General features: G+C 56.0%; 1 protein-coding gene across 1 annotated transcript; it reads left to right on the forward strand.

Annotated features, from left to right (window-relative positions):
• The first annotated feature begins 1,559 nt into the window (after positions 1-1,559).
• BHLHE23 (basic helix-loop-helix family member e23) lies at positions 1,560-2,231 on the forward strand. The gene has a single exon (XM_061126227.1). It carries the CDS (start codon positions 1,563-1,565, stop codon positions 2,229-2,231), a length of 669 nt encoding a protein of 222 aa, XP_060982210.1. The 5' UTR covers positions 1,560-1,562.
• Positions 2,232-13,778: the final 11,547 nt, after the last annotated feature.

A 13,778-nucleotide genomic window follows, 5' to 3' on the forward strand; every position in this document is an offset into this window, starting at 1 on the left:
CCAGATACCCCTTGGTTGGTTCAAACGCCCCCATCCTCAGTTTGTCCACTGAGCATACCCTCCCCCTCAACCCCACCCCCAGCCCTGAGGCCCAGAGGCAGGAGGCCCTCAGCTCCCATCAGACCCCACCACTTGCAAGGGCCCGGGGGCATCAGTGGAGATGGCCCACCTCTGCTTACAACCCCTTTCACCCGGAACAGCTCTGCCAGGCCGGGAGGGACGCCCAGGAGGAAGCGCCCCCAACCCCCTGAGGGCTGCGGTGCAGTGGTCTGCAGAAAGCGTTCCCCTGAGCTCCTTCTGGGTGGCCTCTGTCCTCCCAGCAAAGACCAAACTCCCGACCAGGACCAGCCACGCGGGCCCCTGCGCCCACTCCCACCCCCGCCCTCTGCTGCCCCTCCAACAGCCTGGATGCCCCCTGCCCCTCAGTGTGCTTCCCCACTCCAGCGGCTGGGCCTCCCCCATCGCTCTCCAGACCTCAGCCCAGGAAGCAGTGCAGGGGCTCCTTGGAAAAGGCCTCCCCCAGACCCTCCTGGTCCTTCATTCCCAGCCGGACACGCAGGTAGGTGAGACCCGCTCTCCTAAGCATCTGCCCCAGGTTCCGCTCCCCTCATTCCGGGGCCAGAGCGCCGGTCTCTGACGTTCCCACGATAGATGATCCACGTGTTTGCGCTGTCTACTCGAACACTCCCATCCAGTACCGAAGTCCTGGAGAGCCAGCAGGCCCTGGAAGGAGCGCTGGGAGCGCCCAGTGTGCCCCTCGGGTTACCTGGCTGTGCGGTACTACTAGGACACCCATTGGGGAGGAACGCCCCAGGCGTGCGCCCGGCACCTGATCCGGACTCGGCTGGTCGGGCTCCGCGGTGTTCTGCGCGCTCCCTGCTCTGATCCCTGCCTGCGCGACGCCGGACGTGGCTCCTGCAAACGGCACAGAAGAAGAGAAGGAGCCGGACTGAGGCGGGTGCCCACGAGGGACTGGAGCGTACAGCGGCTGCACTCCCGGGGGCAGCAGAAAGCAGCGCTGAGACGCGGAGACGCGGGAACAGCGCTTCTAGGCCCCACCGCGTCCACCACTGTCTCCAACCAGACCCCCGGCTCCCTCATCCCGGTGGCTCCCCCACCCTCGGCCGTCGGTCTGCGCCGCCGAAGCGGCCGGGCTCCGGAAAGAGGCGGTCACCAGGTCCCCTCTGATTGGACGGCTGCGAAGTCCCAGCGGGCGCCTCCGCACCTTAAAGGGGGAGTGGCGGCGAGAGTGGGAGGTAAGCGCTCCCCAGCCCAGCCCTGCGCGCGGCGACGAGAGGTGGTGGGTGGGGGTGGGGGGGCGGTAGGAGAGAAAGAGATGGAATAGGAGGGGGAGGGGAGAAGGGGGAGGGGGAGGCGACCAGGAGGCGGGGCCGAGACGCTGGGAGGCTCGGGGACTGACCGACTGCCGGACGGAAGCGCTAGCCGAGAGCGGCACCGAGGCGGCGCTGGCGGCCAGCGCGCGCGCGGACCCTGGGGCGGCACGGCCTGGGCCGTAGGAGCACCTGCCCGCCCGGCGGGCCCTCGGGCCCAGAGGCGCGGCCATGGCAGAGCTCAAGTCGCTGTCGGGGGACGCGTACCTGGAGCTGAGCCACGGCTACGCGGCGGCGGGCCTCGCCTACGGGGCGGCCCGGGGGCCCGAGGCGGCCCGCGGCTACGGCATGCCGGGCATGGGAGGTGACCTCCCCGCGGCGTCCGCGCCCAGAGCCCCGGCCGCGGCGGCCGAGAGCAGCGGCGAGCAGAGCGGGGACGAGGACGACGCCTTCGAGCGGCGGAGGCGGCGGCGCGGGCCCGGGAGCGCGGCGGACGGGCGGCGGCGGCCGCGGGAGCAGCGGTCGCTGCGGCTGAGCATCAACGCCCGGGAGCGCCGGCGGATGCACGACCTGAACGACGCGCTGGACGGCTTGCGCTCGGTGATCCCCTACGCGCACAGCCCGTCGGTGCGCAAGCTCTCCAAGATCGCCACGCTGCTCCTCGCCAAGAACTACATCCTCATGCAGGCGCAGGCCCTGGACGAGATGCGGCGCCTCGTGGCCTACCTCAACCACGGCCAGGGCTTGGCCGCGCCGGTGGCCGCCGCGCCCTTGACGCCCTTCGGCCAGGCTGCAGTGTACCCCTTCTCTGCCAGCGCCGCGCTGCCCTGTCCAGACAAGTGCGCCGCCTTCTCCGGGACGCCCTCGGTGCTTTGCAAACACTGTAACGAGAAGCCCTAAGGGCCCTGGGCGGTCCCTCCTTCAGCACGCGTCCTTCATTTTACCTTGCCCCCATAACTGCCTGCCTCCCCCACTGGACTCCGCTCACGGGGAGAAGACGGCCGCACCTCGCATCCAGCCCCTGTGCTCTGAGCAGTTGGGCCGGCGGAACAGAAGGGCAAAGCCCAGACGGGAGTGGGACTGAACCGGACAACGGGGTGCTGGAATCCAGGTCCTAGAGCCTACAGCGCCCCTGGGCACTCTCCGGACGCCGCCAGCCATGGACCCTGGAGACAGGACCGGGCTGACCAGCCGTGTTTGTCTGGGCGCCACCGCTCAGCCTCAAAAAGAAACCCGGGGTCGCAGCGGGAACAGGGGTTGGCGCGATCGCCGCGCGGGTGGTCCTCCCCAGGGCCACCTGGGGGCTCGCAGAGCGCAGGGACGGAGGGTAGCCCGGGTCCCGGTCCTCTCGGGGCGCGTGTTTGGCCTCCGTCGGCAGTCTTGCCAGCCGCAAGGCCGCGCTCTGGGTGGGCGTGTTCCGCGTCTGCCCGCTCCATGACCGCCCCCCACCCCTCCGCCCCGCGCCTCAGGAGCGGAATTGCAGGATGCGCCCCAACCCGGTCCCGCAACTGTGGTTGCAAGGGAGCTAGACCGCGGACACAAGAAGACCCCGGTTGGTAGCTTTTCGCCTTTCCCGTTTGTTACGTTTCTTTTCTAGCCTGCCTGGAGATGCTGACCTCTGAGTGAGCGGACGTTGACGCCGGCTGCTTCCCATTGTCCCTAAGCAGCCCCTGGACTCTCCGGCCACCACCGCCCTGGCGCGGCCCTGGTGAAGCTGTATGGAGATGCGCCCTCTGCTTAAAGGCGGCTGCTTGGAGGAGGGCTCCTGGGGTGTCAGGGGAGGGCCTAGTTTAGCCCTGGTAACAGGCCAAGGCCCCTCTCCACCGACCCCCGCACAATTCTGGGAGAGGTGACCCGGCCACGGTGAGTACACGCTGCTCGGGGCACGCCCTGGCCGCTGTGCACGGTGATGGGATCTCTTTTAAAGGCAGTTCTCAACTCAGAACTCTGCCGCCAGCCGGGGTCCACGCGCCGCGCGCAGCCTGGGCCTCCCAGAGGGACCAAGCTGTGCTCGCCGGTTTGCGCTGGAGCGGTTCTGCCACAATACCCGGCTTTATTAACCCAATTTCCTCGGCTGTCCTTAATGCTATACTAATAGGGGGAGGACTGCGGCCCTACAAAGCGGCCTGTCTACAGCGGTTAACTTTAATTAATACATTTCAAAAGGCCCTTTTGTATTTGCAAAATGAAGTGTGTGATTAAGTCTTATTCATAAAGACATATGTTTAATACTGGTTTTTGCTAATTTCCATATTTATTTCTTATTGTCTTCCCCCCCCCCCCCCCCCCGTAACAGACTAGTTTATCAGTTTTGCACGTTCTAAAAGCTGAATGTTGGAAAGTGTGTTTCACATGCCTTTTAGATAACTGCATACCGAGTGTCATCAATTTCTAGGGTCATTTCAAAGTGACTCTGAATCAACTTTACAAATTACTTATAATCTGAAACAGAGCTGCTTATTCTAAAGTCAGAAATGTTTAGCACATCATTTATATTCAGAATAAAGTATTTGATTTCAACTAATTTTTTAAAATAATATGATGAAATTTTAATATCAAATTAAATAGTGCTCATTTGTGACAGAACTCATAATTTCAGCATTCTGAGAGTTGTGTCAGTTTGGGCCACATGCTTCTAAATCAGTCTAAGAAGTCTCTAAGACACAGGCAACTGATCTGTAAGCAGCCACTCAGCAAATACACCAAATAATAAGAAAAAGAGCTTCCCTGGTGGCTCAGATGGTGAAGAATCTGCCTGCCGATGCAGATGCAGGACACCCGGGTTCAATCCCTGGGTTGGGAAGATCCCTTGGAGTAGGAAATGGCAACCCATTCCAGTATTCTTGCCTGGAGAATTCCATGGACAGAGGAGCCTGACAGGCTACAGTCCATGGGATCGCAAAGAGTCAGACACAACTGAGGAACTAACACACACACACACAATAAGAAAAAGGTGAAGAAAAAAATTTCTCTGCCCCTCTAGGTGAAAAATAACAAATTTTAAAAAGAACCATTAAAGTGAATTCTTCCAATAATTTCGTTTAAGTAAAAGTTAAATTTAAATATTTTTAAAAGCTGCAAACCTGTTTATCCATGTCCTCCCAAAATGGTAGCCATGCTGTTCCCTGGGATTGAGTGAAGGAGTTTTATAAAGTGAAATTAGGTGGGTTTCTCAACAGCAGCCACTAATCACGCAATCTGAAATATTAAAATGAATGCTTGTTTGGCTTCTCCCAAGTTTATACGACAAAACTCCTCATTCTAAGACAACCTAGACATTGGAAGAACATTCCCAACAGGAAGGGTCTGACCACTCCATGGCCTGTGTGTCCCCAGTATAACCAGCCAGAGGTGCCTGTTTGTGAGCCCGAAACTTTGGGAGCTTCTGATGGGGTTTCTGGTGTCTTCCCCTAAGGCTCATTTTCCTGCAGGGGTGGCATGAGTTGCTGTGAATGAACTTGAGAAAACTCATCACCTGGCCCCTAACCCAGAGCTCGCCTCCTGAACAGGGGACAGGCCGGGGCGGAGGCAGGGGAGGAATTCAGTGGGAAAGAGCTTTTTGTAGCTCAGGTTTGACAGAGCTTATTTTCAAAGGATGTTGTTTAGTCACTCAGTCGTGTCCGACTCTTTGAGACCCCATGGACTGCAGCATGCCAGGCTTCCCTGTCCTTCACTATCTCCTGGAATTTGCTCAGACGCACGTCAATTGAGTCAATGATGCCATCCAGCCATCTCATCCTTTGCCACCCCCTTCTCCTCTTACCCTCCATCTTTCCCAACACCAATGGGAAATCAGTCTTTTCCAATGAGTCGACTCTTCACATCAGGTGGCCAAAGTATTGGAGCTTCCCATCAGCATCAGTCCTTCTAGTAAATATTCAGGGTTGATTCTTGGAGGAGCAAGATACTAAGGCAAGCCTTTTAAAACCGGCTGCCCAACACAGATAGTGCTGGCCGTGTGTGGAATCTTACATTTTCTGGTGGCTATGTAAAGAAAATAGAAGTAGATGAAATTAGCTTTAATGACTTATTTATTCCACCATAGCCCAACTATTATCATTTTAACATGTAATCAGTATTTTTTAATTATTAGGAAAATATAAATTACTAGGGAAATATTTTACATTTTTTCTTTTTTGTACTGAGTCTTCAGAATCCAGTGTGTCTTGCATTCAATTGTGCAATTCACACAATCAGTTCATAATTCACAATTCAATCAATTGTGTCTGACATTGACAGAGCCCATGTCAGTTCGGAACAGCCCATTTCAAGTGCCCAGTGTCCACGTCCCGGTGGAGATAGCAGCTCGAGATGATAAAAGTGCAAAGCATTCAAAGTGCATTTTTTAAGTCTTTATTTTTAATTGGAAAATAATTGCTTTCCAATGTGTTGGTTTCTGCTGTACATCAGCCTCACACAGGCCAACCACACTGACTCCTGGGGAGTCAGTGGAGTGACCCTGGGGTCCTCCCCGCTCTGGCCAAGGGGTTGTCTTAATTCAGCGGGGCCTTCCTCTACTGCCCCACAGATGAAGGGCTCGACCGCACTGGCTGCTTGCGTGAGTCACTCTCGGACCGAGACTCCTTCACACTCAGGTTACGAGCCCAAGAACCCCGGCTCCTGGCAGCTTGGGGCAGGCTTCTCAAGCCCAGTGGCTCCATGGTGACTCTGGCCAGGGTCAGAAGAGGCAAATTACTTGATCACAGTCCTGCACCTCATTTTCATTTACTGGCTGACATGACGGGTGTGGCTCCAGCACTTTCGGTTCTGATGGTGCCCAACACACTTTATGCCCAAAGATCATTCTTTTCTTGGTAGGAAGTTCACGTACCTAAAGCAGCATCCCAGTTTCCAGTAATAGGTAAGGGCGCTCAGACTCCGAGGGCAGAACTCTACCTACACCAGGCTCTACCCCCAGAGACCAGGAGCATGGACCACACAGAAGGCATCCAGCCCCCACTAGCTCAGGGATGGACCCCCGAGCACCACACGCATGCTTCCATTGTTTCATTTTGTTGACTTCATCCCAAAGGTGAGGTTTCCTTTTCACATCTGCAAAGGTCATGGAAACCTCCGGGAACCTCGTTTTCCCTTACGAGTAAGCTGAGGAGCGTCCTAGTGCAGATGCTTGCTTTGTCAAGTATGCCTGTCTGTCTCTTTGCAGTCTGGGGGCATTAAAAGAAGTTCTGCCTCACAAAGGACAGATACATGTTTTCCTGAATTGATGGGGAAGTGCATCAACCATCATTCTGCCTGGCCCAGCCAGCCTGCCTCTCCCTCTGCTCCGCAGAGGCTCCGGGCCCTGCTTAATCCAGCAGAGAGTGATTACAGCAATTTTATCATGTGAATTTGCCTGGGATATGTTTTTAGTCTTTAATCCCTTTGGGCATCCCATTTGAAGGGATGGGATAGAAGGATTTATGATGGATTAAATAATTTCTCCCTCAATTGCCTCTTTGGGCTTGTAACTCGATGTTCCAACTCCCCAAGTCTGTTCATAAAATCAGAGAGTTAATACACATTTGTACATTTAACCCCAAAGGAGCAAAACCCACATTACCATAAATGCAGGATAGCTGAAATAATTAGCAAAGTAACCTTTGATCCAGGGTTTACCCCATTTAAAAAAGTGATTTGTGCCATTTTCTTCCCAGCCCGAAGTGCCTGAGGCATATGCGTTCATATCACGGTATAAAAGCTGTTTTTTCAGTGTGGCTCTGAGTGGGAAGGCGGCCAGAGTTTTTCTGGAGGTTGACATGAGGGGGTCGAGTTTGTAAATGAGGATGTTTCGCTGTCTGGGCTCTGCAGGACTCCCGGCTGGTGCCCGGTAGGGACACAAAGGGAAGATGCTCTGTGACCCCCGTGTCTGGGTCCGCACTTCCTGGGGGCACAGCCCCCTGAATGCACCACAGAGACCCATGTGGCCTTGTCCCCCATGACCCACAAGGCCTCCTGGGGTGCCAGCCCAGCACGGTGCTATGCTGCCGCCGGGGATGGGAGTGAGGGAGGTATTTGCGAGAGAAGCTTGCCTGCATGTTGGAAGCAGCCCAGCCTTCCCAGAGGCCTGGCTTTGCCTCCAAGCTCCATTTTGTCTAAAGTGATGAGTCCACAGTCAGTTGCTCTCCTGGGGGCCCTGATTCAGCCTGACGGCAGCACAGTCTCCCCATTTCCGCGTGGACAGCTCTCGCTGCCCTAATGAGGCCAAGGCCAGCCTAGGAACCTGGCTTCCAGTCCCGAGATGCCGTAGGGAAGCGCGGGGCTCTTGGACGGCCTCGAGGCATCTGCCAGGATGCGTTTTGTCGCCTTTCTCACTCCGCAGCCACTAGCTCGGGGCACCAGCTTGCATCCTTGCCTTTGACCACAGACGGCACCCAAGTTACAAGATCCATGGGAATGAGTGGCCGGTCTGAGTGCCTCGTGCATGTGGGGTGACAGGTCTGGGTTGGGCCCAGCCTGCACCTGCCGGGGGTCCAGAGACAGGCTCACGTGATGCAGCCCCAAGTCATCACCGAGCAGGCGGGAAGTCAGGTTCCCCCTGCCAAAGTCATTCCAGGTTCCAGGATGGTTTGGGTAGAGCAGCCTGGATGCTGACCGAAAGCTTGATAGGGGCCAGCTCACCACTCAGGAGTGGACACGTCCATGGGGCTTGGTAACAGGGGCACAGAAACCCCACTGTTCATAAGTTGCTCTCTGGCCCATGGCGCTCAGACTGTGGGTGGGAGGAGCTGGGTCTCAAGCCTCTGGGCATTAAGACGCTTTGTCCTTCCAGCACCTCCCTGAGCCGGCCCTCAGCCACCCTTGAACCACTGAAGGCCTAAGACGGCAGGGCTTCCTTTGACGCATCACAGACTCATGGGAAGGTGTTTATTTTCCATGCAGGCGTCTGGGTTTCCCAAATTAATGTGAAGTCTGTAACCTGCTTCCTGGACGTGAAAACACTACTCTTCATCCACCCTGAGCCCTTCTGGGTTCAGGGTCAGCAGTGATGTTCCAGAGCTTTCCATGAGCTATCCCCCCCCCGCCCCTGCCCCACCTCAGGGACCTGGGGCTGCCAGATGGGATGAAAGCCTCGTCCTCAAATGTCCCAGGGCTGCTTCCAGGGAACAGAAGCTGCCTCCAGGCCCCCTGCACATACAGCCTGGCTCATCTCCTCCCTTTCTCTCTTTCTCTCTCTTTTTCTGTCTCTCCCTGTCCTTCTCTCTGCTGCAGCTACTTCTGGGGAGAAGAGACTATAACCCTCCCTTCCCTTTGGCAAGTCCTCCTCCCCTAACAAACACATTCCTTCAAATATTGCAGGTTTAGGGTCTCATGACCCTGCTCACTGCCCCTAATGCAATGCTGGTTGCCTCTGCTTTGGGAAGACCTGGCTGGTCTGGAAAGGGAACACCTGATCCAGAACAGCTGACCATCCCCTTTCAGTCCAGCCTGGAGCTGGGTGGACACAGCCTGGGGCAACCATGCTGTCTGCCCAAGCATCACCTGAACTCACATTCAGGTGAGCACGCTCACGTCCACAAGTGCATGTACAGGCAAGACACGCTGTAGACGGTTTCCTCTCTGCCAGGGCCACATGGTGCCCTTCAGGGGTGGGAGGGGGCTGTTGGGGAGGTGGGTGAGACAGCTCTGTAGGTCAGCGGGCAGGACCCAAGAGGGGACAGCCTCACCATGAGGGAGCCTGGATGGCCGAATGTGGCCACTGCCTGAAGGGACTCGGCAGAGACGGGGGTGAGGGCAGTGTTCCCTGAGCTGCAGTCATGTCCTGAGTCCCCCAGATTGGCCGGCCCCAGCACCCGACCCTCCCCACTTAACCTGTAGCCCAGCCCGATTTCAACAGAGGCAGAGGGGAGCTGGCCGAGAGGGAGGAGGCCTTGGCCGCCGCTGGAGCTGCAGGAAAGTTGGGCAAGGGTCAGCACCTACTAATCAGCACGTTGTCGGCAGGTTTGCTCTTGTTTTCTGTTTAACACGCTGGTTAAACAGTGCTTTTGAAGGGCCATGGGTGCCCACACCTGTCGTTCTCACCTCTCTCTGCACTGCAGGGAACGCCGCGGCTAATTAATGTCGTGCTGCGAAGTGGCCGTGCTGACGGATGAGGGATGCGGATGAACTTTCAAGGATACTGACTTCATTAAACCGGCTCATTACAGCCGCAGACCTGCTAAAGACGTTTTTGAAACAAGGCCCTTGGCTTTCAACTGCTCCTCCGCCCACCGCGTCTGGGAAAGAACAGTGTTTCCAAAATAACCACAAATGAGCAGACACGATTGAGACCCAGTGAGCATCAGCCCAGCACCCAGGCGAGGATGCAGAGCCCAGCACCCGTTTTCCCCTCTGTCCAGGGACCCTGTGCCACTGGAGGATTGAGTGGGGGTCCTCAGAAGCAGCTTCCACCGCTCCCACCCCGTCAAGGCTTCATCAGTGCCAACTGTGCTCCCGGCCAGGGGAGGTCACGGCCAGCGTCTGGGATCACGTACTCGGTGACCCTTTGCTGAAGATCCCACCCCCACCCCCTTAGGCCCCCTGCAGAGCCTGCAGGAAAAGATGAGAGGGCAACTGGGCACCACTGCTCCAGAGGGGCAGTCCCTTCATTCTTCAAGGGGTTACTGCTTCCTGTATCTTTTTTTTTTTTTTTGGCTGCACTGGGTCTTTGTTGCTGCGAGAGGGCTTTCTCTAGCTGCCAGGAGTGGGGACTGCTTTTCCTTGTGAAGTACAGGCTCCAGAGTTCTTGGGCTCAGTAGTTGGGGGAGTGGTCTTTGTTACCCTGAGATGTGTGGAATCTTCCTGGACCAGGGGATGGAACCCAGGTCCCCTGCACTGGCAGGTGGATTCTTAACCTCTGGACCACCAGTGAAGTCCTTTACAGTATCTTTTTATTGTGGTGAAACATACTTACATAAAACACTGTTTAACCCCTTTTTGAGTGTATGATTTTTTGGCACTAAGAACATTCACAAGGTCATGCAACCACCACCTCCCCGCCAGTCTATTTCCAGAGAGCTCTGTTAACACCTAGAATTTGATTTTTTCAAGTCAGGTTTATTGAGGTGCAATTTGCACCCAGTAAAATGCACCCCTTAGATGCAGTTCATTGGATGTGGGTAAATGCATACAACCTGAGACACAGCAGAGCAAGATACACACTCTAGCCATTACCCCAAAAGCCCTCTTGTGCTCGCCTGCCCTGAAACCACGGGCCTGCTGTCTGGCCCTACAGTGAGTTTCTCAGGAATGTCTCCTAAATAGATTCTTAGGGTGTGGGGTTTGGGGCCTGGCCTCTGTCACTCGGCCCAGGGAGTCTGGAGCTTGTAGAGGTTACCATCTGCTATGTGGGTGGTGAACTCAATGGTGCTGGAGATTTGGGGGCTGGGTGGTGGTGTCTCCTACTGCTCCACCATGGGCACTGATCTCTGAAAGTCAGGGGCCACCCTGATTGTTGCAGAGCCTTGCATGAGCCGCTGTGTTGTGGAAGAGGCTCTGGGGGGACTCAAGCACCCCACTTTGCTCTTTATGGAGCTGTTTCTGAAGATGACCCTGCTGGCCATCTGGGGCACCCCATAAAGGAGGTCCAGCATCTACCACTCCGTCCATGCCAATCACCCTCTGGAGTCCTCTGTCTCCTGCATTTACTCTTCCTTCCAAAGACACGTCCTCTCCAGGGACACCTGGGCATGGCTTCCCTGACAAGGTGGGGGCAGTGAGGTGGTCCAGGCCCAGGAAAGGTGAGGGAGAGTGGTCACGTCCAGCCCCTGAGCTGCCTGGTGTCCATACATGTCCTTGTGAGGGGCCGGGCCAGTGCGTCTGAGTAAATAGGGCTGACAGCAGTGGTCAGGGAGGGGCCTCAGGAGGGCCAGGTGGGCAGGTGCCTCATGATATCACTTTTCCATGAGTCCAGTGCCCAGGGCTGCCGCTAAGCTGCTTGTCAGTTAGCGTTAACCTGGAGACACCCAGCCCCTTCCTGGGAACCACAGAAGGGCAGCCAGAAGCCTCGGACTCTCCTGAGGGAACAGGAAAAGCTTGCATAGTGGGCAGGGCCCTGCCTGGGAGGTGTGATGATGTGATAGTGGGGAGATGATCCAGTGGGGGGAGATGAGAGGCCATGTCTCACAACCACTGTCTCCACAAAGTGGGAATGTGGCCCAGGGTTTTGTGCTTGAATTTTGTCTCAGGTTTTCCTCCTGTTGTACTTTTTTGATAGAGAAAAATATGGAGAAGGTTCTAGTGAACAAAGTGAGTGTCATGGGCTGTGGTCGGGGTGAATCACTGCTGCTGGGGTGACCTGAGTGCCCCAACACACCCTGCCTTGTCCTGGGGTGGTTGTGGGGGCCCAAGGCACAGACATCAGGGGAAGCTGTCCTAGCAAACAGGAGGCGTTCCTAATCCCCGCGTGGCAGCTCCATTATCCATCGGGTGGCACGGGGATGTTCGGATGGGACTGTGATTAAATTTCCTTGCATAACGAATGACCCTGAGTAGGTTTCTGCAATTTTCATTTTATGGAGATTTAATATAAATCAGTGCCCTGTTGCTGGCCCCATTTTAATCCAGAATCACTCATTAGATGAAGACCAGCAGACATCGGTGGGTGAGGCCTATGGGCTGAGCTGCGGACTGGACCCACCTGAGTGCGTCCAGATGGACGGCTGCTGCCCTGGATCTGTGATGGGTGCTAATCTCAGGCCTTGGCCCGCTTCCTCCCATTACACATATTAAATGCAGCCAAAATTCCAGGGTGGCACTGTCCCCGTTACTCTCCTGAGACTCCTCTGTTGCTGCTCCCGCCTGCCCACCCCACACAAAGCAAAGCTGCCCAGGAGCTGGGGCTGGGAGGTGCCCACTGACAGATGCCTCCTGGAGACCGGCAGGGTCTGCATCCTCCTGGCCAGACACACAGCTGGCTTCCCAGGTGAAGAGCAGGAAGTCATTTTAGTAAGCCTCTGCCTGAAGTAACTGCACGGTTCGTACTTAATACTGAAGACACATTTCCTGATCATCTGAATTCAGATTGCAGCAGGTGTCCTGTGTTGGTATTTGCTGCTCTGGCCACTGTCCTGGCCCCCGCACGCTTAGCCCTGAGCCTCCCCGAAACCCATTGACCGGGTCACTCATGTGGCTGCAGACCCCCTGGCAGCCCTGCCTCCTACGACTCCATGGGTTTCCTGGGGGCCAGATGAGCTACAGAATAGCAATCCCAGTGCAAAATGAAACTATGGGGCCCTGGCTCCAAAGTGATTAAGAATTACAGGATGGAAATTACAGAATTACAGTGCTGGGCTTCTGGCACACCGTTCAGGTCAGGCTGCCTCCTGCAAAGCCAGCCCTGCTGGGGGAGGAGAAATGCAAAGAAGCCTGCCTCCACACGCTCACACACAAGCATGCACACACGTATTGAGACACATGTTCACATTTGCACACATGCATACATGTATCCAGACACATGTTCGCATTTGCACACACACTCACATGTGTGTACATGCATGCACATACTGCCCATTTACAGGCATGGTGACAGGTCTGGCTTGGTTGTGTCCCCCTCTCTGCATAACTGACTGTAACCTTGCAGGTTCTGCATTTATGAGCTCCCCCCATGCTGAGATCTGACAGAACACAATTCAGGTGCTTCTTGAACCTGTTTCTCCCAGGCTTCAGTCCTAATAAACTCCAAGTAAGCACTAGCATTTTAATCAGGTCTCCATTTCAGAAATTTTGGTTGACACGACAATAGGCATGATTAAGGATCCTGAGAAGAGGTACCTACCTGACTCATCTGGGTGGGCTCTGAGTGCTGTTACATGTGTCCGAATGAGAGAAGGTGGAGGGAGCTCAGTGACAAGAGCCACAGAGGGACATCTCCCGCCAGAGTGGGCACAGGCAAGGGTGATGCTCCCTGGAGTCTCCGGAGACTGTGGCCCTGCCCGCACTGACTTAGGACCTCTGGCCCCCAGACTGCATAAAAGCAAGTTTCTACTGTTGAGCCCAGGTCTGTGGGCACTTCCATGGCAGCTGCTGAAGCCATGGCCAAGCCCACCCTGGAGGATACAAGGACCTCACCAACCCTCATGGCACTACCTCTCCTTCATGGGCTGTCCAGGGTTCCTCCATGGCTTTATTCTCCCAGAGGTTCAGGGGGGCAGGGAAGGGCCCATGGTGGCTGCTCCAGGCCCACTGGCTGACTGTGTGCACACAGCCCCTGGGGTGCTCACAGCACCACCATCCTCTTTGCAGGTCAGTCCATGGGTCGTCAGAAACAGCACAGAGCTGCCTAGATGGACCCACAACCTCTGCATCACTAGGAGCCATGTCGCAGAGTTGTGGGAGGGTCACGTGGACCCTGACACAGCCACGAGCTGGGCATGCCTACTGGACCCTCTGGGGACCCCAAGGTGTTAGTCGTCCTGGGAAAACCACCCTCACATCTCACAGGTGGGAGACAGTGAAGCAGGTGGAAGGCTG

The sequence above is a fragment of the Dama dama genome, chromosome 23 (genome assembly GCF_033118175.1).
Source record: "Dama dama isolate Ldn47 chromosome 23, ASM3311817v1, whole genome shotgun sequence".
Lineage (NCBI taxonomy): Eukaryota > Metazoa > Chordata > Mammalia > Artiodactyla > Cervidae > Dama > Dama dama.